We start from the raw sequence: 25,055 nt of genomic DNA, 5'->3' as shown, positions 1-25,055 counted from the left end.
ATAAAAGTCTAAAGCAACAGTAAAGCAAATGATTGAAGAGCTACTCTTTTATCCATTTGCCTAGGGCAACAGTTGAAAAAAAGACAAAAACAAATAAGAATGGAAAAGTAATGACAGAAAAGACTCAGATATAAACAAGAATTTTACAAAAAAGATGAGGTAGAGGGGAAATTTCAGATATAACAAAGATCAAGAGAGTAGGTCATGGAATCTGGCCTGAGAAAGAAAAGCCGGGAGGAATGAGGGAAGTCAGGCAGGCAGTAATGATTTGTGGTCAGACCACTGGACACTCAGGCAGAGGGAGAAGAATGTTTCCCTAGTGCTGAAGGACAGAAAGAGTAAATAGAAAAATAAAGGAGCTCTATTCCAATTAGCTTAGAGATAAATGTATACTTTGAATATCTCTAAAATTCCAAGAAAATATGGTATTTGAGCTAATAATACTTTTAGTGTGCTACAGCTTTTTTTTTAAAAGCACTCTTGCAGAAACTCAGAAACATTTTAAGAATCCATGTTCACATAATTAAGGTAAAACTTTGGCAAATAGGACTAACTGAGTAATTTTGGTATGATAACAGCAATATTTACCAATGTTGAATATAATATAAAAGTGCATTTTTAAAATTCTATTTGGGCATACTTTATCTAAACTTATAAAGGTATACTGATTGTTTATAAAAATGTGAATCTGTGTATTTAAAATTCATTAATATTCAAAACACTAAATTGAAACTATTTCAATAGGAATCATGTTTTCAAGTATGCCAGCTTGACGATAATTTCTAAGATCTTTAGGAAACAACAATAAAAAGACAAATAACAACTTGAAAAATGGGCAAAGGATCTGAATAAACATTTCTTTAAGGAATGTATACAAATGACCAGGAAGTACATGAAAAAGATGCTCAACCTCATTAGTCACTAGGGAATTGCAATTAAAAACCACAATGAAATACCACTTCACACACACTGAGATGGCTGTAATCAAAGACAATAATGAGTGTTGGTGAGAATGTAGAAAAATAGGAACCCTCAGACATTGCTGGCATGAATACAAAATAATTCAGCTGCTCTGGAAACTGTTTTGTAGTTCTTCAAAAATTAAATGTAGAGTTACCATATGAGCCAGAAATCTCAACCGCTAGGTTCCACTCAAGAAAATTCAACTGTATGTTCATATCAAAAGTTGTACACAGATGTTTATAGAGGCATTATTCATAATAGCCCCGAAGTGGGAACGACCCATATATTCACCAACTGATGGAGATATAAACATATTGTGGTATAGTCATACAATGGAATATTATTTGATCATAAAAAGGGAGAAAATTTTGATACATACTGCCAAAAACAAAAGGCCACATGTTGTAGGACTCCATTTATATGAAATGTACAGAGTAGGTAAAAGCAAATAGACATACAGGTAGTATATTAGCAGTTGTCAAGAGTGGGGGAAAGGGGAAAATGGGAAGTTACTGCTAACGGGTATGGGGTTTTCTTTTGAGAGTGATGAAAATATTCTGGAATTGGGTAATGGTGATGGTTGCACAATCTTGTGAATATACGGAAAGCCACTGAAATGTACATGTTAACATGGGGAATTTTATGGTATGTAAATTATACCTCAATTAAAAAAAAAAAAGATCTTTAGGGAACTTGAAACTTTAGACAGATTGAAGTGAGCTAATCCTGGATAGCTAAATCATTTTTAAGTAAGAACACAGGAACATTGATGACTAAGCATACTTTTGTTTATATGTTTTTGCTTTTAATATGCTACAGATATGCTAGATCTTTAGTAAAGTTTTGCCACTTTCAGAAGGCATATTAGGCTGTAGCAAGTATGTGTCTATAGAAAGCTGTGTTACATGTACTTATGAGTTCTGCTTGTGGGCTAAAATGCTAATTTGTGACAGACTGGTGTCCTTTATCCATACCCAAATTTTCTCTGTGAAATAGACTTTAGTTATTTTGGTTAAAACATCATTAATATTGTTGCTTGAGACTACTAGGAGCAATAGTGACAGAAAATATGACTACATATGAACTTCTATTTCCAAGGAAAATAATAGTTTTTTTCCTAACACAGTACTTCTCTGTCCACACCCCCCCCTTTTTTTTTTCTGTTTTTGTTCTTCAGACCCATTGATACCCTTATACCTTATCAAGGACTCCAAAGAGTGTTTATGTGGGTTATGTCTACTGATTTTTAAATGTATTGGAAACTGAGATCTTTTAAAATGCTCTTTTATTGGTTCATTTGAAGGTAGTAATGATGAAAGCCTTGTATGTTGTTTCTTATGAAATTAGTTCTCACGGTCTTACAATATTTATCCTAAAGGCCCAGTATGTTCCAGAATACTTGAGGGCACAATGAAAGGCCAAAGCTTGGAATGTAAATTTTATTTGCCTTGGTTTATAATACCTGAGTCTGAAAAGCTATGGAATGTTTTAATAGCTTGGCAAAGTTTGCTCAGTGTTGATGGGATTGCTTCCTTGATTTACTGTTTATTGCTTTCATTATAATATGAAGGGTTAATCTTTCTGTGTTATTTGCCTACATAACAAAGATTGTCTTATCAGTAACTTTCTGTGCTTTATGTTGTCTTTATTACATCCTGTATTACTTTTTAAAAAAACAATTAAAAAAAGAGAAGAACAAAGAAGCTTCACTTCTGAAAAAGCTAACATTTTTACAATTATGCTACCTTCTATGTGTATTTTAAAATTCTTTTATCACTTCAATTAAATAGGTAGCAAGTTTTATTTTATAGGCACCCATGGTCTTATCTTAAGTCTAAATCTCCTCCAATAATATTTATTTTTGCCTTCCCCAAATCAAGCTCTCAGTATAGGAAGAAAAATAACATAAAATTTACAGGATAGTTTTTGTACCTAGAACTGTATTTGTGATTTCCCAGAGGGTCCCTGCAAAATCACAAAGATTTATTCCTTCATCTTGGAAAGTACTAGAAATAATTAGGCTTAAAAAAATCTATGTTCCTATTGAGAAGAGCTTTCAACTGAAAAGAGATGTTTATCCTTCCCCTAGGTAAAATTTTTATAAGTGAAATATTATTAATATAAATATTTCAGAAATTTCAACCTGTATATGAAGTTCCTAGGGATTTGTCAATGCTCTTGCTGTCCACGACATGATTCTACTTGGTGCTATTTTGCCTTATGATATTAGGCATCAAACTAAATACTAAACTGTTATTAGTCATAAATTTCAGTTATTATTTAAAATGCTTATTGGCCACAAACTTCTTCATTTGGATCTAATATCTTCTAGGCCAGTGACTCTCAGTTGAGGATGTACATCAGACAGTTCCATGAGGTTTTATAAAAATATGGATGTCTATACTCTACACCATCCTTATTAGATCTCTTTACTGGATAATCTTGGGATATTCTTAGCATACTATTTGCATATTGTTGGTATGTTATGTGTATTATGTCTCAGGATTATTGTATCACAAAAGTGTTTCCTCTATATATTCATTTAATTTTATAAATCAGATATAACATCCACTGACTCCTTTGCAAATATGCTTACTCATTCACTGAAGTGTTTTGAAAGGACTCTCTGATCTTGTTTTTCATGCCACGTATTCAGCCAAATTTGCTTGTCAGTTGCACTGTTCTTCTTATGAACTTTCATCAGACCTTTCACATTTGGAAATGATCAGCAACAAATTAACCACAACTATTTTAATTTCTGTCATCTACAGATAGTTTTTGTTTTACTCTGACGCTTTTTTTTTTTTTTTTTTTTTTTTTTGCTGTAGGGATGACAGTTTGAAAAGTCATCAGTAATGGCAGAAAACAGAGAATTTGATCCTTCTTCCTCCTTCAGATCAGGACGGAACCTTTCTCCCAGCTTCGGCCATAACCACCGGTCCCTGTCAGTTCCAGGAACACTCCCTTTTCCTTTCTCCTGCCCCAAAGTTTTCCAATTAACTGGCCTTCTTATGCCTCTTCACTCTTGTCTTGGGACTCTTTTTTTGCATGTTTCTTTCCTTTCTTATTTCTCCTATTCACAATGATTCTTTATTCTTTTATTTACCCCTTCTCTCTGATCAGGGATCTCTCTTTTTCCAGGTTTTTCTTTCTTTTACAATTGCCGCTGCGACTCCTAATCTTTGACCCCCCTCTAAATTGGAACCCCCCTACCTAGTCAGGGCACTCACATCTGATTTCCCTCCCGATTGTGTCCACATTTCCTTCTTTGTGAGCTTCTTATTGCATCATAAGCAAACTTTCATTTTTCCAGAATGCATTTCTAACTCCATTTACCTGCTTGCTAGAGCAGAAAACTTACTCACAAAATTTTATTGAACTATTTCTGAGTTGCTCTGAAGACATGGGATTCCCAAATTGAAAATCAATCCAGTGCTTCCCTAAGTGCTTTAAGTGCTTTTCTGAATTAAAGGAAAGCATCAAATATCCAACCAGAATTTCAACATAAAAGTTAACAGCTGGTGTATAAAGAATCTCAGAGAGTCTCTTGTTTTCTGACTTAGGTCTTTTTTATTGACCTTTATTTGAAACATGCAACTTGGCATTAAACTCACAGCTGCAAGATTTCTAAGAGAGAAAAAATAGTCTGGATAGGGTTACATCAGCTACAGAAGAAATAAAACCTATCTGTGATCTTAATTCTTCAGGCAGTCTGAAGTGGTGGTAGGAACTGTTTTCAGAGCTGCTTGGAAAGTGTACTGCAAATTGTCACTGGGGCTGAGGGTGACTCATCACTGGCTCTTTTTCAGTCTGTGCATTCTGGCTTTACCCACCATTCAGAAGCATTAATCTCTCATAGAGACTTTTTTTTTTTTTTTTTTTTTTTTTGCCTTTGTTCAACAGTTGCTGAGCAGAGCTAAAGATCTACTTAATTTGGGTAGAAGGACCAAAAGTTTTGGTGTGCCAAGTGAGGAAAAACTGATGTAATTATACTTGCCAAGGCAGCCCTTGGGTCATGAATAATCAATTTACAATTATTCTGCCTCCATAATTTGTCAATTGCACAGTAATTTCTACTCCCTTTCCCCCAAACCCTGTCCTTTCCCACAAGCTTCCTCAACTTAATTTGTCCCCAAAACCTTTTTTTTTTTTTTTTTTTTTTTTGCTGGCATTGTTCTAAACTAGTGTGTCCTAAACTTTGCTGTATGTGAGATTCAGCTGGGGAGCTTTAAAAAAATCCAAATCAGGGGTGCCTGGGTGGCTCAATTGGTTAAGTATCTGACTTCAGCTCAGGTCATGATCCTGCAGCTTGTGAGTTCGAGCCCCACATCGGGCTTTGTGCTGACAGCTCAGAGCCTAGAGCCTGCTTTTGGATTCTGTATCTCCCTCTTTCTCTGTCCCTCCCCCACTCTCTCTCTCTCTCTCTCTCTCTCAAAAATAAATAAACATTAAAAAATTTATTTAAAAAATCCTAATCAGAATGGGGTTTTCTTTTTGGGGGGTGGGGCTAGGTATCACTATTTTTAAAAGATTCTCAGGTGATTCATTCCAAAATGCAGCGAAGTTTGGAAACCATTGTTCTAAGTGATATATCTATATCAACTCACCATCTGGACCTTTACTACTCTGAGTTGTGAGACTAACGTAGATCACATGGGGTGGTCAATCCAGTACTTGATGTTCATCTCACATGTCACATTTGATAATTCTTCATCCTTAAAATATTTACTCTTTCACTTGTCTTCCAGGAAACTGCAGTTGCACTGTTGTTTTCTCTTAGCTCTTGTTTAGAAATTCCCTTTTTTTTCTTGTCCTCCTAACAAGGATGTGCTCCAGAATTCATTCCTTGATCATTTCTTGTTTATTTTACACTTATTCCCCTTAAAGATCTCATCCAGTCTTGTGGCTGAAAACACTATCTATATATGCTGACAGTTCCTATATTCCCGTATTAATATTTCTAGCTCTGAATTTTCTCCTGAATTCCAAATTCCTAAATACAACTCTCCATTCAGATCTCTACTTTGATGTCCAATAGTCATGACAATATTGACTGAAAACCAGAATATATGGTTCTATTCTAACCACTCCTCTAAAACTATTCCTTCTAATAGAAGTTTCCATTTGAGTTGATGACAATTCCACTGTTTGAGCTGATCAGACTGAAAAGAAATAATCCCTGGATCGCCCTTTCTCTGAGCACACTGAATCTGTCAGAAAATTCTGTTGGATTTCTTCAAAGTATCTCCAGAATCCAACCACTTCTGGCCACTCCCACTGCCGGGTGTGAGCTGGCACCATCTGTCCCCTAGCACCTTCCCCAAGCACTTTCTGTCCCCTAGACCACTCCAAGCACCTTCTCACTGGTCTTCTTGCATCTATCATGCCTCCTTGTATCTCTTTTCAATACAGCCATTGGAATGGCCCTTGAAACACACAAGTTCAACTGTGTCATTACTCTGCATATTTCTCCATTTAACTTATGGTAAAACCCAAGAGTCTCATGATAGCCTTCAAGGCTAGGTGATTTAGTTCTTAGTCACCTCTCTGATCTCATCTCCAACTACTCCTCACCTTGCTCACTATGCACCAGTATGGTTGGCTAAATAATGGCCCCCAAATGTGTCCATGTCTGAATCATATATATATATATATATATATATATATATATATATATATATATATATATAATATGACTTTGCAGATAGGATTAAATTAAAGATTTTGAGATGAGGAGATCATCCTGGATTATCTAGGCAGGCTTAATGTAATCACAAGATTCCTTATAAGAGGGAGGTAGGAAAGCCAGATGGAATAAATGGAGATGAGATAGTAGAAGAAGTTGTAATATGACTTGGGAAAGTTACTAATTCACCAAACCTCAGTTTTATCATCCTCAACATTGTGAATATAATACCCACCTCGCGGAGTCATTCTAAAAATAAATTTAGAAAAACCTTACATATTTGCCTTTCGAACTGATATGAAAATTTTTCCATTTACATTTCATAAATTTCACCTTACTTATTTTGGACCCAGTTTTTCACCAGTCTGGGAAAAAAAGGCAAAAATCTATTGAAGTATTTATAATTTAATGAATTAATCATGCAATTGAGATTTATGTGCCTTCTTGGTGTCCTTTTGCCATCACTACAGGAAAGAACTAGACCAGAAACAAAACCCTTAAAAGCTCTAAGTGGATTCTTACTCATATTTAACATTATTCAACCACCTGTGAATTCACCTACATTAAGCATGCAAATATGCCCTTGGCTAATGGATTTTTTTGAGAAGCTTTTAAACTGCATTGCTAAAATCCTGGTACTTGATACCTGTGACAACTCTTTAACTGCTAGTTGGGCAATTCTTTCCCTTTAGTGAACCCATTTGGATTCTATTGATCCCTGACCACCTCTTTGTTTGCTAAGTATTGGAAAGCTATAAATCATTTTAGGATTTTGCTAGGTATAGTTTATTTGTTGTAGGGGGCACCTGGGTGGCTTAGTCAGTTAAACACCTCACTCTTGATCACGGCTCAGGGCATAATCTCATGGTTTATGAGTTCGAGCCCCACATAGGGAGTGGCAATGTGGAGTCTGCTTGGGAATCTCTGTCCCTCTCATGCTCACTCTTCTCTCTCTTTCAAAATAAATACATAAACCTCAAGTGTATTCGTTGGTAGTTTCTTGGGCTTATCTTCTGGAAAAGAGAGGCATTTTTTCCCCTCAAGTCTTAAGATTTTTCTCAATTTCTCTATGATTTCTCAGTAGTTATATATTTGGATCCTTGACTGTACCTGCATATTCCTTTTGTATCCTGAGATATAACTTGGTCTGAAAGTATGGTCATATTTATTGTGACCAAGTACTCTTCTACTCTTCTCTATATCTTGGGATTCACTTCCCTCTTAACTACACTTGTCCTATCTGCACAGTTGGAAGATCATTCACCCCAATGGATGAGGCAGAAATTAACATTGCCAGATAATTGTGTACCCCCAATTTTTAAGGATCAGTTTTCAATAAAGAACTTGGAGTATTGTTTTCTAAAATGACTTCAAGATTTAATTTCACATAGAAAAAATTTATGTTTTTCCCTACAAATTATATTTGTATTCATTAGAATTCATATGTGTTTTTTTTTTTAAGGCAGGGAACATTTCCCTCCTTGGCTTTATTTTTCTTCTTACAAAAACAAAAATAGAAAGCTCCATTTCACTTTTGGATCCTTTGTATGATAAGAGTGATTTAAGATGGTTAGCATATAGCACTGGAGTTATGAGTTAGTTCCTATATTTTAAGATATTTAGTATCTTACCATATGAAAACATAAAATGTGTACCTGGCACAATTTCCCAGGGGAAAAACTCACTGAAATGTGTTGATGTTCCCCTTTTTCAGCTGTAGAAATAGCTGCCACGTGCTCCTTTACTCTGTGTGTGAAACATAAGCCCTTCCCCTGCAAGAGTCTCTGAGGACATCAACTCTGTCTAATAAACTAACTTCATTAGCTGGACTGCTTGGCTCTTACTAAACAAAGAAACTATGAAAATAAGGACAGAAAAAGAAAATTCTTGTTAATTAGTTCACTCCAAAATTAATGTTGAGACAGTCATATTTGGCATATTGTATTTTGTATTTCCAGTAAACTGAAAGCAATTTCTCAATAACCTGTAACTTTCCCATTTTTTGCTTCATAAATAGATATTCAGCTATTAAAAGCACACCTTCCCATTGGTGTGCTTCACTCCATGGGAGGAAACATCTAGAACACTAACTCTTTTAAAAAATAACTGTTTGCAAATCAATGTGATACAACACATTAGTAAAAGAAAGGATAAGAACCATATGATCCTGTCAGTAGATGCAGAAAAAGCATTTGAAAAAATACAGCATCCTTTCTTAATAAAAACCCTCAAGAAAGTTGGGATAGAAGGAACATACCTGAACATCATAAAAAGGCCATATATGAAAAGCCCACAGTTAATATCATCCTCAATGGGGAAAAACTGAGAGCTTTCCCCCTGAGATCAGGAACACAACAGGGATGTCCACTCTCACCACTGTTGTTTAACATAGTGTTGGAAGTCCTAGCCTCAGCAATTAGACAATACAATGAAGTAAAAGGCATCCAGATTGGCAAAGAAGAAGTCAAACTTTCACTTTTTGCAAATGACATGATACTCTACATGGAAAACCTGAAAGCCTCCACCAAAAAGCTGCTAGAACTGATACATGAATTCAGCAAAGTCGCAGGATACAAAATCAATGTACCTGGCACAATTTCCCAGGGGAAAAACTCACTGAAATGTGTTGATGTTCCCCTTTTACAGGTTGCATTTCTATACACCAATAATGAAGCAGCAGAAAGAGAAATCAAGGAATCGATCCCATTTAAAATTGCACCAAGAATCATAAATACCTTGGAATAGTCCTAACCAAAGATGTAAATGGTCTATATGCTGAAAACTAAAGGAAAATCATGAAAGAAATTGAAGAAGGCACAAATAATTGGAAAAATATTCCATGCTCATGGATTGGAAGAACAAATATTGTTAAAATGTCAATACTACCCAAAGCAATCTACACATTCAATCCAATCCCAATCCAAATTGCACCAGCATTCTTCTCAAAGCCAGAACAAACAGTCCTAAAATGTGTATGGAACCACAAAAGACCCTGAATAGCCAAAGGAATGGTGAAAAAGAAAACCAAAGCTGGAGCATCACGATCCCGGATTTTAGCCTCTACTACAAAACTGTGATGAAGACAGTATGGTATTGGCACAAAAACAGACACATAGACCAATGGAATAGAATAGAGAACCCAGAATTGGGCCCACAAATGTATGGCCAACTCATCTTTGACAAAGCAGGAAAGAGTATCCAATGGAAAAGAAACAGTCTTTTTAGCAAATGGTGCTGGGAGAACTTGACAGCAACATGCAGAAGATTGAAACTGGACCACTTTCTTACACCATACACAGAATAAACTCAAAATGGATGAAAGAGCTAAATGTGAGACAGGAAACCATCAAAACCCTACAGGAGAAAACAGGCAACAACCTCTTCTAATTCAGCCACAGCAGTTTCTTACTCAACACGTCTCTGAAGGCAAGGGAAATAAAAGCAAAAATGAACATTGGGACCTCATCAGGATAAAAAGCTCTGCACTGCAAAGGAAATAATCAGCAAAACTAAATGGCAACTGGGGCGCCTAGGTGGCTCAGTCGGTTGAACATCCAGTTTTGGCTCAGGTCATGATCTCACTCTTCGTGGGTTCGAGCCCCACATTGGGCTCTGTGCTGACAGCTCAGAGCCTGGAGCCTGCTTCGGATTCTGTGTCTCCCTCTCTCTCTGCTCCTCCCCTACTCCACACTCTGTCTCTCTCTCAAAAATAATAAATAAAGATTTGAAAAATTAAAAAAAAAACTAAATGGCAACTGACGGAATGGAAGAAGATATTTGCAAATGACATATCAGATAAAGTGTCAATATCCAAAATATATAAAGAACTTATCAAATTCAACACCCAAAAAGCAAATAATCCAGGGAAGAAATGGGCAGAAGATATGAATAGACACATTTCCAAAGAAGACATTCAGATGGGTAACAGACACATGAAAAGATGCTCAACATCACTCATCATCAGGGAAATGCAAATAGAAACCAAATTGAGATACCACATGACACTGGTCACAGTGGCTAAAATTAACAACTTAGGAAACAATAGATGTTGGCGAGGGCATGGAGAAACGGGAACCCTCTTGCACTGTTGGTGGGAATGCAAACTGGTGTAGCCACTCTGGAAAACAGTGTGGAGGTTCCTCAAAAAATTAAAAATAGAACTACCCTATGACCCAGCAATAGCACTACTAGGAATTTATCCAAAGGATACAGGAGTGCTGATTCATAGGGGCACATGTACCCCAATGTTTACAGCAGCACTTTCAACAATAGCCAAATTAGGGAAAAAGCCCAAATATCCATCAACTGATGAATGGATAAAGAAGATGTGGTTTATATATATAATGGAATACTACTTGGCAATGAGAAAGAATGAAATCCTGCCATTTGCAACAACATGGATGGAACTGGAGGGTATTATGCTAAGTAAAATAAGTCAGTCAGAGAAAGACAGATATCAAATGTTTTCACTCATATGTAGAATTTGAGAAACTTAACAGAAGACCATGGGGAAAGAGATGGGGAAAAATAGTTTCAAACAGAGAGGGAGGCAAACCATAAGAGACTCTTAAATACAGAGAACAAACTGAAGGTTGATGTGGGCGGGGCAGGGGATAGGAGAAAATGGGTGATGGACATTGAGGAGAGCACTTGTTGGGATGAGCACTGGATGCTGTATGTAAGTGAGGAATCACAGGAATCTACCCTCAAAGCCAAAAGCACACTGTATACACCAAATTTTAGCAAACTTGACAATAAATTATATTTATTGGATATAAATTAAATTAAAATAAATTAAATTAAATTAAATTAAATTAAATTAAATTAAATTAAGAAATCAATATTTAAAAAAGTAACTGGAGGACCTGGGTGGCTCAGTTGGTTGAGTCGTTGTTAATTTGACTCTTGATTTAGGCTCAGGTCATGATCCCAGGGTCATGGGATCTAGCCCCGCATCAGGCTCCATGCTCAGCGTGGAGTCTACATAAGAGTCTGTCTCCCTCCTTCTGCCCACCACTCTCACTCATGTGTGCTCTCTCTCTCTCTCTCTCAAAAAAATAACTGATTTAGGGGTGCCTGGGTGGCTCAGTCGGTTAAGCATCAGACTTCAGCTCAGGTCGTGATCTCTCAGTCCATGGGTTCGAGCCCCGTGTAGGGCTCTATGCTGACAGCTCGGATCCTGGAGTCAGCTTAGGATTCTGTTTCTCTCTCGCTCTCGCTCTCTCTCTCTTCCCTTACCCTGCTCACACTCTGTCTCTCTCCCTTTCTCAGGAATAAATAAGCATTTAAGAAAAATAACTGATTTACACTATAAATTTGAAAAATGTTACCACTGGTATTTTCATTTCTGTACGTCTCATCCTTCTGACTGGGGAAGGTAAAATGGTGTCACTTTAGTAGTAATGGATGTAGTAACCAACACTGAATGCCTTACCATGTGTTAGCAACTATGTGACTATGTGAAGGACAGGGGTGTCCTTAACATTCAGTCCCTATGGCAGCATCATGTAGCAGATATTATTATAATCCTCATTTTAAAAAAATGTTTATTTACTTTTGAGAAAGAGAGACAGAGCGTGAGTCGGGGGGAGCAGAGCGAGAGGGAGACACAGAATCCAAAGCAGGATCCAGGCTCTGAGCTGTCAGCACAGAGCCCCATGCAGGGCTCGAACCCATGAACTGTGAGATCATGACCCGAGCTGAAGTCAGACACTTAACTGACTGAGCCACCCAGGCGCCCCAATTATAATCCTCATTTTATAGGAAAAGTAGTAGAGGCTCAGAAAGCTTAACAAAATTGCCCAGTTCAGATAGTTATTAACTGGTAGAGTAAATTTTAAAGCAACTTTGCTTGATTTCAAGGCCTGCTCTTATCTACTAAGCGATGCATTTTTTTTTCCTCCAGACACCGTTAGAGATGCTCCTGGAAGTTCATTTCCCCTCAGGTGACTACTACATTTGTTCTGGGAATATCTAAGATGTGTCCCAAGGGCACTCATTAATAAAACTCTAAAGTGAGCCCTGGGAATCTTCCATTTCCCCACTCTTACTCAATCTTCTCTTGGTATTAACTACACCATTCCTGAGGTCTACACTGTCCTCAAAATCTTCTGAAAGGCCTCTCCACTGCTTTCCCTTCTGGAGGGGGACCCAGACACTTTTTTCCCAATGCTTCTAAAGGTATCAGGCTGTCTACACTGCCTGATAGGGCTGCTCTCCCCACCTGGGGTATGTAGGGCTTCTGGCAAGGGGAGCAGAGCGAGAGGGAGACACAGAATCCAAAGCAGGGTCCATGCTCTGAGCTGTCAGCACAGAGCCTGACGCGGGGCTCGAACCATCTACAGGCAAGGGGAATGGGTCCTGTCTTGGTAGGAGTGGGTGTGCTGGTATAGCAAGAGTCCCTTGAGGGCCAGGGCCTCCCAGACCCTTCCTTTACCCCTCTGTGCCTCCCAGCAAATATTTTAACAACTTATATGCTCTTTCCTACTCAGAATGCCTTCCTCCCTGCAACTGTCCTTTACCTGGCAAGATCTTCATCATTGTTTAAGACTCAACTCAGGAGCCACCATTTCTAAAAACGCCTCCCCCTGACTATTTGCCACAACTTATTGGTTGCTCTCCTCTGTGCTTCCATAATGCCCTATACTTGTCTTCAATGCTGCCCTGATATATTGTATTATGAATGTTGTATATGTATCTATCTCACTAGACAATCGAGTGCGTTGTGCAATTTGAGGATAGGGATTGTTATTCATCTTTGTGCTCTAGCACAGTGCCTGGCATGTAGTACCAGGTCAATAAATGCTAGATAATAAATAGCTCCTATGTTTCTAGCTAAAATAACTGGGCTATTCTATTCTATGGATAACTCAGTAAATCCTCCTTATTAAGTTTTCCCCTGACCCTTCCCCAGTTTATGCCTTTTTCATCTCTTACCTGGACCCCTGAAGCAGCTTCTCAACTCTTTTTTATTGTGGTAAAACATATATAATACTAAATTTACCATTTCAGTCATTTTTAAGTGTATAAACCTTCAACTCCTGACCTGTGTCCCTGACTTCACTATGTCCTCCTTAATTCCAGCCTTCACATGGTTTCTGAAATGAACTAAAACCACATCAACCTACTGTTTTAAATCCTTCACTGACTCCCCTTGCCTACATAGTATAAAGGCAATACTTTGGCAAATGTCATATAAAACCATGTTTACAACTCCTTAGACCTAGACAAGTGTGTTTGTTATGATAGGCTTTCAGTAGATCTATGTGGGATTGCTATGAATATTTATAACTGCCCACAGGTCATCTCTATGGGGATGTCCAGTCACTACATTAAGGTCAATTCATCCCAGATGACTGCAGCATCCCTCAGCAAATAGACTTTCCATCCTGACTTCTTCAGTTTTCTCTTTTCCTAGGTCAGGAAACTGAAAGTCAACTTTGCCTCTCACATCCCACTATTTTATACCCTTTTAGGAAGCTGTGTTTCTTTTCCCTTTGAAATATCTCATGGTTTGCCTTTAATTTCTGCCACTTCCTAGATCTGTGACCTTGGGTAAGTTACCTAACCTCTTGGTATTTCAGCTGCCTTATGTGTAAAATAGGATAAAAATAATAATACACACACACATACACACACACACACACACACACACACACATTTTGATCCCTTAGGCTGGGGTTCTTTTGAGAATAAGTTAATATATTGAAAACACTTAATACAGTACCTGGCACTTCCAGTAGTTATGGAATGAAAAAGTTACAGGGATAAAAGGCGTGGCACAGCGAATATAGTCAATGGTTTATGATAGTGGTTATGGTGACAGATGGCAGCTGTACTCTTAGTGAGCATAGCATAATGTATAAATTTGTGGAATCACTATGTTGTACACTTTAAACTAATGTAACACTATATACAACTATACTTCAATTGTAAAAACCTGAAAAAGAAAACAAAACAAAACATTGCCTGGCATATAGGGTTGAATAAATGTTAGATATAATTGTCACCATTCCTATGTCCAATATCATTATATAAATATGGGACGATTACAATACTCTGCTAGCTGTCTTCCTTACCCATCCTGTAACATTCATGAATAAACCTTCCCAGTCATCCTTCTAAAACCACTTGAATCATATATATATTTTTAAAGTTTATTTATTTTTTTGAGAAAGATAGCAGGTGCAGGAGGGGCAAAGGGAGAGAGGGAGACGGAGAATCCCAAGCAGGCTCCACACTGTCAGCACAGAGCCTGATGTGGGACTCAAACCCACAAACTGTAAGATCATGACCTGAGCTGAAACCAAGAGTTGGACACTTAACCGACTGAGCCAACCAGGTCCCCCCGACTTGAATCATACTTTTATGCTGAAGAACATATAAGGCCTTCACACTACTTATTTAATCAAGCCTAAATTCTCTGCCTCATTTTTTTCCCACAACATAGCCTTACCTTACTTATTATTCACCATTCATTTATTCATTCATTCATTTATTCATGCATGCCTGCATGCAACAAATATGTGCCAGGTACTGTGCTAAGCATTAGGGATAGGGTGATGGATAAGGATAAGACATAGTTTCCCCCAGAAGGAAATCACAGTCCTGTATTAGTAGCTATATTTCATCTCTGATGGAGGCATGTAAGACCCCCCCATTGGAACCTTCCTAAGAACACACAGCTGAGCCTGAACTGAGTCTCGAGATGATAAAGGAATTATCAAAACAAAGATAAGAGGTAGAGGGGGTGATAGATAAGGATGCTGGGGAGGGTTCAGAGAAGGGCACACCAGGTAGAGGGAACAGCTTATACAAAGGCACTGGGTTACGTGGGAAAACATGGTGTGTTCAGAGAATAGCAAGTGTTATGAACTGAATGTTTGTGTTCCCCCTCCCCCCAATGTCATGGTATCTGGAGATAGGGCCTTTGGGAAGTAATTAGGGATAGATTGAGTAATAAGGGTAGAGCCCAGATCCAATAGGATTACTGTCCTTATAAAAGGAGACAAGCTCACTCACTCTTTTCCATGCATACATGACAAGGAAAGGCCGTGCAAAGACATAATGAGAAGGCTACCATCTACAACCCAAGAGAACTCTCATCAGACACCGATCCTGCTGGCACCTTGATCTTGGATTTCCAGTCTCCAGAAATATGAGAAAAGAAATTTCTGTTGTTTCAGTCTCCCAACCTAAGGTATTTTGTTATAGCAACATGACCCGACTAACACAAGTTAATTCGATAGCTCAGGAGGATAGAAGGTGGGGAAAGGCAAGAGATAAGGCAGGAGAGTAAGTTACACTGTTAAAGGTCTTACATCCCATGACTAGGCTTCCTCATGGAGGTAACAGATGAGTCACTGAATGATTTTAAGCAGAAGAGTTAGTATTTGGTCAACTTGATATTGGGAGGGTCTTTCTGGGAAGGATGGATTCAAGGCAGACAATAATGGAGGCCAGGAGAACCATTTGGTGGCTGTCACAGGAATAGAGGTGAGCCCTGATGAGGTCTTGAGTTAAGGTGGATGTGGGTGGGGATACAGAGAAGAGGGTGGATTTGAAGTTTGGCCTGGTGAGAGCTACAGCTCTGAGCACATTAGTACGGGCGTGGGAAGACTCTTGAAGATACCAGGAGAAGCCTGTCAGTCTCCCTTTGGAGGGAGCCTCCCCTCTCTGATATGCTTGTCTCTATGACTCTCACCTGTCCAAACCTTCCCTACATTGAAGTCTCCCCACCTCTACAAAACGTCCCAACACTGATGTGAAGTCATTTCTCCCTTTGTCCTGCTGTCTCCCACTTCTGTAGTCAAACTCCATAATTCAGCTCTTAATTATACATTATCCACATGGCTATCTGATATAGCCCGCTAGTTATATTATAAACTCCTAAGGCCAGGAGCCATGTCTTAACTTTCTTGTAATTATCAAGACCTGCACATCATTGCATGTCCCAGGGCACCTGTTCTCAACCCCTCTTTCTCTCTGTGAAATGTAATGTTCATCTATCCCTCATGTAAAATCTGGGTATCACTGTAACTCCACCCTTTTCCATCTCACTCGAGAAAGCAAATCGAAGCACGCCTGGGTGTCTCAGTTGGTTACGCGTCCACACTCTTGATTTCGGCTCAGGTCACGATCTCACAGTTTGTGAATTCGAGCCCTGTGTTGGGCTCTGTGCTGACAGCGCAGAGCCTGCTTGGGATTCTGGCTTTCCTTCTCTCTCTGCCCTTCCCCCGCTCTCTCTCTCTGTCTCAAAAATAAATAAAGAAAAAGAAAGCAAATCAGAATGATCCACATGCAACTATAGGGGTGACTGTAAATGTGATCTAATCTATAAAAAAGAAAGTAAATTATCCACAATCTTCAGTAGGTCAGTAGTGGTACCACTGATGGTAACAAATTACTCCGTAACTCGTATACACAGATACCAATATTGAAAGCTGTACTAAGACCGTAAATTCTTAGAGGTCAGGGACTGTGTCTCACTCAAACCTATATGGCTGGTGCCAACCGCACACACACCTGCTGCAGAGGGAAACGCGGTGGACCTGGCGGGTAGGAGCCCAGGGAAAACAACTGTGGCTGGGAAGGTATTTCTGCTCTGTGGCATAAAAGCTGCTCCGGTGCATTCAAAGCTTCAGGACAAGAACATTTTCCGACTTTTTAACATTTCTAGAAAATGTGTAGTTTCTGGGAGTCTGATAGAGCTCGCAGAATTTATTTCCTGTGAATTAATTTCAAGCAGGAGAGAATTTTTCTGCGACTGAGACAGCGGTGAGGAGTGTAGGAAGGTTGTCATACGTCTATGAGGGGTAATAATAGGGTTGCTCTTGTATTTTACAGAGAAAGAGAAAGAAAAAACAGTTTTGGGGCACCTGGGTGGCTCAGTGGGTTAAGAATCAGACTTCGGCTCAGGTCATGATCTTGCGTTTCATGAGTTTGAGCCCCATGTCGTGCTTTGTGCTGACAGCTCAATGCCTGGAGCCTGCTTCAGATTCTGTGTCTCCCTCTCTCTCTGCCCCTCTCCTGCTCACGCTCTGTATCTCTCTCTCTCTCTCAAAAATAAATAAACATTTAAAAAAAAAAGTTTCTTTTTTTTTTCTTGTGCCATGCCTCCACGCCCCAAAAGAAGTCTGATATGGTGAGCATAGGAAAAAGAGCTGGGAGTCTTCTCTCATATTAGCAGGGTTTACATTTCAGTGACAAATATCTACATAGGTGGGGTGTGTTTGGCAGGTTTATAGGAAGAAGAGGGCCAGAGTCATTTTGCCTGTTCTTTTACATGTGAGTGTAGCTTGTAACCCATTCAACCTGGAAATGAAGCAGGGAGGCAATCTGAAAGGATGACTAGGAAGGAAAATCCTAACACCAGTCTTGCAGAGCAAGGGCAGGTAGATTGCTCCAGAAGTTCTGATTAGGAAATGTGTAAAATAAAAACAGTACAGGTTGTTGGCTTCCTGGAATGCAGGTCATGAAGACTGGACCCTCTCAAGAAGTGTTACAGACACATCAAGCTCCTGCTTAAATAGCTCTAAGGATGGGGAGCTCAGTTTCTGAGATGTCAATAGTGTGTAGTTACAGTCCTGGAGCTTACCGCGCCCCCCCCCCCCACAATTGTGTTTTGGGCTAAAATATCCTAGGAGGACCAAGGATATTTTAAGATGCTATTATTTTAAAAACAACTTCTATCTTAGTAATTATAATAGAAAGGATTATAGGCTACAGTGAGAGTGGATAAGATCCTGACGCTTCTGAACTTGAAGGAAGTTGGGAAGAGGAGGGGGTCCATGCAACAGTAATTAACAAGAACTGAATTTAGGTGTGAGGAAGGCTCTGCAAATTACCTAGGTGTTGGTACTTTCAGTGCCCAATTTGCTAACACACAGCCCTTTCACATCCATTCTTTTATTTAGTTCATGCACAACAATCTCCAGAGCTATGGCTGTTATTTACATATTTTACACATGAGGAAATTGAAGCCCAGAGGGTTATGATTTGCCCAGAGTTGTTTAGGAGATGAGATTGAATTGCAAAACAAGTTTTCCGACTCCAGACAAAGCTGAGAGCAGGGAGTGGATCGCTGTGTAGAATTTGATACATAGTAGGTGCTTAGCATACATGAGGCAAGCTACAATCAGGGGGTTCCATCTCTAGGTTGTCTCACTGCACTAAATAGCTTCTTACTAGTTCTCTACTCTGTATTATTACTCAGGAGGATAGTGGGGTTTCCGCATCATCACACCAAATCTCAAGGACTTGGAGATGAAAGAAATGATGGATTTGGTTGGCCATGTATGAAGTCATGTGTTTGCATGACCAGGAAGTGGTCTGTGGTTATGTAGCAAAAGAACAAAAGAGTTGGAAATTTGCCAAACTCTAACTAAGGCAATCTAAACAATAATAGAGGCCAGGCAGAAATATGAACTTACTTTAGCGAGGGGAAATACAGTCAAATTTATTATACCATATTTGGAGGAAAGACTATATTGAATTGGTCAGGTGGTAGGGGATCTTAACCTGAATGGATTGAACTATGTTTCATTATAATTGCTTTCATTTATGATCCTATGTGTTATTTTATGCATTTAAAATTACTATTCTAAGAAGGGATTCATGGGCTTTGTCAGACTGCCAAAGGAGTTGGTGGCCAAGAAAGTTAAAAATTACAGACCCGTAACATCAAAAAGGGATGTGGAAGGCCAGAACTAGGTGACAGTGCTCATCCAAACCCTGCTTAGTAGCAAGGGTGTCCCATCAGGCCTGTGAAAGGGTTCATATGCCAGGCAGAAACCTGCCCATGCTAGAGAATGTTGCAGCAAGTAAACAGAGCCTGATGTGACGAAAGGAAACGCATACACTTCACCCCTCTTCCTTTGATGCGTTCAAACTAGGAACCCCTTGGAATATGGCTTTCCATGCACCTCCCCTCTTGGGAGACCTTGCTAAAGCAGATGTGAATTGCCTGCCACCTGGCGGTGACATTGTTAAGGTAAATTCGTAAACTGACAGTCTACTCTAGACATTCATCTATGCGTGTCTGCAAAACAGGCCTAACCACGTGTTGTTGGGGAATTGACCACTCACTGCCATTTTGTGAGTGTCAACTAGCCAGCCCTCTCCTATGAAATGAGAACTGCTTCCATTGCAAACTACAAGCCGTTTCTACCAAGAAATTGGTGGAAGTTCTCTTTTGCCTGCTCTTCATAATGAGGTGGGTGTTAACACTTATACTCAAGAGATTACTTTTTGTTATTTCACTGATTTACAGGTGGGAAAATCATGCAATCACAAATCTAAGACAATGCTGTTCCAAGGCCACATCTACGTACATGCCAGACCAGGTGCCTTGACAATCCAGACCTAAGAAGTAGTGACCAGAGTCACACAGTCCGATATGCTTGCAAGGTCCTGTATAAGCACAAAGAGCGCTAATGAATTTCTGATGCTCAAGGAATCCACAGTGTAGTCGTGTTGGTGTGAATATTGTAGTGTTATGTTCAGCCAGAATTAAACTCTGCAAGCATTCCTGTTTCTTACAAGTTATTTGCAACGATTTTCCCAAACGGTGACCAATTTTGTCCCAGCACAGTTTCTGACACATGGTCAATTATTCACTTGGTTTGGCAGAGCTGAAATGGAATGCTGCTTTGGGATAGAAGCCTGATTTTCTCCTAGCCGTATACTCATCCATCGTTATCCTATATGTGCAAAGAGAACGTTCCTGAGGGAGATGACTTTCATTTGTGCACATGTGGTTTCAACCCAAAATCTTCTATGTTCTGTTTTTCTTTTTCTTTTTCTTTTCAAGTTGCAAGGCATAGATCATGCTCAAAGACACCACATGCTCAGAGGTTTCACAGAAGCATCCTCAGTCATAGGCATTTCTGTAAGGATATGTAGGGAAATGATACCTGCAATTTCAGAGCCAGGCACTTAAGGAAGTGAAATGTCACTCACGGCTGCTCAGGCTGCTTCAGTGGCTGTACCCGAATCAGGCATCCATCCCTCCCTCCTCTCTATTTTAATTACACTGCTATTCTGGACCCTCAATTTCTACTGCTGTGCTTTATGCCAAGCTACAGCTTCTCTGTCACCTCCTACTGCCGTCTTCACTGTTCTCTTGCATTCTATATCACAGTTTGTGCCTGCTCCTGGATGCTCCTGCTGCCTGGCTTCTGCTTCCATTGAGACTTCTCTAGAGAGAATATGTCATTGCACTGCATTGACACTTTTTAGTGCAGAGTGCCTCTGTGGGGTTCTCAGGCCTAACTATGTCGTAGGCTGCTGACCATAGATGCTGGCTCAGACCCCAGGCCCATTTGCTTGTGGCCAAGATGATGGGTCACATGATACAAGATATGAAACATGTGAGTGAGAAAGTACTGCTGGCTACTAGGAAGCTGGTGGGAGTAGGTGAAGAAGGCATTTATAATTCAGGGGCTGTTCATTCCAGTCCCCAAAGCATCAGTGTGGCCTCAGACCAAAGCTCAGTCATATCTGACTCCATTCCAGAAGATAATGTGCAGCTGAGTACATGCACATTTAGGCATTATTATGAGAAACTGTGTCCTTAATTATAGACTGCATGCTGATAATTTACCGCACCATATGTTCCAAAGCCAGAACTGAAGCTGTCGGTTTCCACTTTGATTCACATGTGGCTCACACTGAATGTTTCCCATGGGACCTGCTGCCCAGTGTGTAGGTGGTGATGGCTCCCTCCAAACCTTTGGATTGTGTAAAGAGTTTCATTTGCTTCTGTAATTACCTATTTTGGGCCTGTCAGAGGAACTGAAAAGCTGGGAAATACTGTTCAGCTGTAAAGTCCATATGTGATGATTTGCTTGTTCCAGCAAAAGTGATAATAATGACAATAAAAATAATATTCCAGTACTGACATTTCCCATTTAGAATGTATGGAAAATCCTTTAACAAAAGCGTTTCTTGTTGAAAGCTTTTATATTACCTTCCAGGCATCTCTCTTCGGGTGTCAAGTCCTACAGGAATTGTTTGCTGGCTTGAAGGATGACCAGGATTCCTTCCAGCTTTTGCATTCAGGGCTCACCTTGGGCAACACACCGTGCATCGGGCTATGATAAATGAGAAATAAGGTACGTTGTCTTCTTCCATTAAGTGAAGTCAGAACTGTTGCCTAGGGCGTAAACGAGGACCTATTTCATACAGGCTTGATGATAGGAGTCCATGCTTCAGGTTGCTCTAATCCTTTCCAGTCTGTGTCAAACCAATCAGAGCTCTGATAAACATAAGGCTGCTAAGAGGCACCTTAGTTCCTGTGTTTGGCTGAAACTGAGGGTGCACACAATTTTTCAAAGGCGATCTCCAGGAAAGATTATCTTTCTTCTGGACTGTGGCCAACTCTTACACCTCAGGGCAACATATTATATGCTGTGACAGGTGGGAGAAGGGGTAAAGTTGCTTACATTTTCATTCTTGAAGTTTTCCAGCCTTACCAAAGTATATGTTATTGGCCAGTGTGATGATTATTCTCCGTCTCCCAAGGCCTTGGCCTTTCCCGGTTCCAGGAAAGCCTTGCTCCTCCTACCCTTCAGGCCTGTGGATGGTAATCGTTTTCAGCTGCTGCTAGTCCTTGAGCATGCCTCAACATCTCCTGCTGGTTCCCTTAACCCTGTCTACACCACTGCAAACAATTCCTTCACCAAAAAGGCTTCCTCAAAAATCCCAGCTAATGATGTCATCTGTCCAGTTCCAGGACCTTGACTGAAATATCTAGTGTGCAAACATCTTCATAGTAAGATAACTGGGTTTCCAAAGTAGGTAACCCCCATTTCCGTCCTGGAGATTTATCAATATGGTAATGTGCATTATCAGCTTAAAATAGTTTAAGTTTTTAATAGTGTATTTATAGAAATCCACTATTTTGGATTTGGCCAGTTTTGATTCTGGCCCAAATGGAATGAATACCTTAAGAAAGATCATTGTAATTCAGTCCCCAAAGGCTTGATCTCCTTTAGCAATATTTTTTTTCCACTATTTCCTTAATACAAATTAATTACCTATTTGACTCACTATTATTAGCCATTGTACACTTATTTTAAGTTGCACAGAGCAACATAAAAAGATTTAAAATCAAATTTTGCAAAAAATTGTATTAATAGGGGAAATGTAGCAAAAAGTGAGTCAATTATGTTGTAAAGTTTCATGAATTAGTTACTTTACATTCAGAATTTCTGATTATCATGAAAGGGGCTAAACTAACCTCTTCGTAAATCCATTCTCTACGGCATCCAAGTTTTCAGGACTTCCTCCCGCCTAGGACTCCTATCCTTTCCATGTACCTCAGCTACAACTAGGGGTTCTGTACTTGGTCTTTATAACTGGTCTGTGCCCTGATTTTTTCTCCCAAACTCCTTGTCTTCAGCCAGCATGGTCCTAAATGATGGCAGTGCCTCTACTCCAGTATACCTGCATACTGGTCTCTTCTGTTATTCCATGAATACATGTTCTGTAAGTAAATCATCCACTTCCCCCCCTCCCCCCCCACCATGAACTGTAGTGGGCATCTCACTAATCTCCTGGTCAAATGGTCTCTTAGTGTGTCCTTCCCTTCTTCCTATAACACCACAGGGGTGCGCAGAGGGGTTTGCATGTTCCCCTTACCCCACTGCCAACTCCAGACCACTCTTCCAGTTGAATGGAAATCTTTTCTGTCACCACTCAGTCCCTCAAGGGCAAGGATGAAAAACAGGCCAAAGATTTGGAACTGTCGTTTTAAATGGATGTTGCTTGAGGCTGAATAATGGCCTCCAAAGATATCCAAGTCTCAATCTCTAGAATCTGTGAGTATTACCTCTTATGGCAACAAAGGATATCACAGATGTGATTGATTTAAGGATTTAGGAGAAGACGATCCTGGATTATCCAGGTGGGCCCTAAATGCAATCACAAGTATTCTTACAAAAAGGAGGCATAACATCTTAGGGAGATTTGAGACAGGAAAGGAGGACAACGGGACCGCTGAAGTAAGATGCTCCACTACTGGCTTTCAAGACTTTCAAGATGGAAGGGGCCACAGGACAAAGAATGCGAGAAATGCGGCTCTAGAAACTGAAAACAGCAAGGGAACAGATTCTTCCCTACGGTTTCTAGAGGAAGCAAGGCGCTGCTAACACTTTGATTTCAGCCCAGTGAAACCCATTTTGGATTTCTGACCTCCAGAACTGTAAAATAAACGTGTGTTGTTTTAAGCCACAAAGTTTGGTACTTTGTTATCACAGCCGCGGGAGACAAATATGAATTCTTAAATAACTTCTGATAAGACTACTTTGGGAGATTCGTGGGATTAAAGAGAGCTGGTATTTTAACTCTCCCTAAACACTGCTGCTGAATTAATCTTTCTAAAAATATAATACCAATCATGTTCTTAACTCCTTTCAAAATAATCTGTAGGGTTCTTTTGGTGGAGGAATGACTTTTAGAAAGTCTAATTAACTTCCTCTATATTCTGGACACACTTCCCATTTATTTAATGATGAGAGAGACAGAGAGAGAGAGAGAGGGAGAGAGAATCCCAAGCAGGCTCTGCACTGTCAGCACGGAGCCCAATGTGGGGTTTGAACCCATGAACTGTGAGATCATGATTTGAGCTGAAATCAAGAGTCAGAAGCTTAAACCAACGGAGCCCCCCAGACGCCCCCACACTTCCCTTTTAGCCCTAGTTCTCCTCTTTGTCTTTTTATAGCAAACCAGGCACACCTCTGCCCTGTGCATCCCATATGCAATCCCATCTGCACCTCTGGACCTTTGATCATCTACCCTCCTCTGACCAGTTGCCCTTGCTGTCAGCATACCATGGCTCATGTGTTCATTAAGGCTTACCCAAATGCCATGTCCTCACAGGTTCTTTCCTGGTTCCCTCAGCAGAAGTTACTCTCTTTTCTCTGAACACCTGAAGTGCTTCATGGTGCCTCTCTTCCTGACTCCTATTTTGCTCAACCTTTCCTTACAGTTGTAGCTCATAGTAGTTAAATGCACATAGTCTGGAACCATATCTCTCAAAGTTGATTCTTATGTGAATATTTACTAGATGAGTGACCTTGGGCAAGTTACCTCATATTTCTGTGCTTCAGTTTCTTCATCTAAAAAAAGGAGAACAAGGATAATAATCATGACTAACTTAATGGTTTGTTATAAAGGTTAAAAGAGTTAATGAAATCAGTGCCTGGCACATCGAAAATGTTGAATAAACATTTTTATTATGCATTATTTTGCCTTTCAATTCTAACTTCCTTAAGGGAAACCTACATTTTAATGTATCTTTGTCTTCCTCATAGTTTCCTATGTCACTGTAATACATTAAGTAGGTGCTCAGTAAACTATACTTTTAATGAAACAGGCAAGATTCCATGCCCTGGTAAGAAAATGA

At 39.6% G+C, this 25,055-nt stretch overlaps 1 protein-coding gene across 1 annotated transcript in view; it reads right to left on the bottom strand.

The window, feature by feature from the left end:
- CPA6 (carboxypeptidase A6) overlaps nt 1-21,758 on the bottom strand; it is a 335,064-nt gene extending 313,306 nt beyond the window's left edge. The window contains exon 1 of the mRNA XM_027042796.2: nt 21,618-21,758. Coding sequence (XP_026898597.1) covers nt 21,618-21,628 — 11 coding nt within the window. The 5' untranslated portion in view covers nt 21,629-21,758. The remainder of the gene's footprint in view (nt 1-21,617) is intronic.
- Nucleotides 21,759-25,055: the final 3,297 nt, after the last annotated feature.

Source organism: Acinonyx jubatus, chromosome F2, assembly GCF_027475565.1.
Source record: "Acinonyx jubatus isolate Ajub_Pintada_27869175 chromosome F2, VMU_Ajub_asm_v1.0, whole genome shotgun sequence".
Classification (NCBI taxonomy): Eukaryota; Metazoa; Chordata; class Mammalia; order Carnivora; family Felidae; genus Acinonyx; species Acinonyx jubatus.
This window is presented reverse-complemented; position numbering and strand designations above follow the sequence as displayed.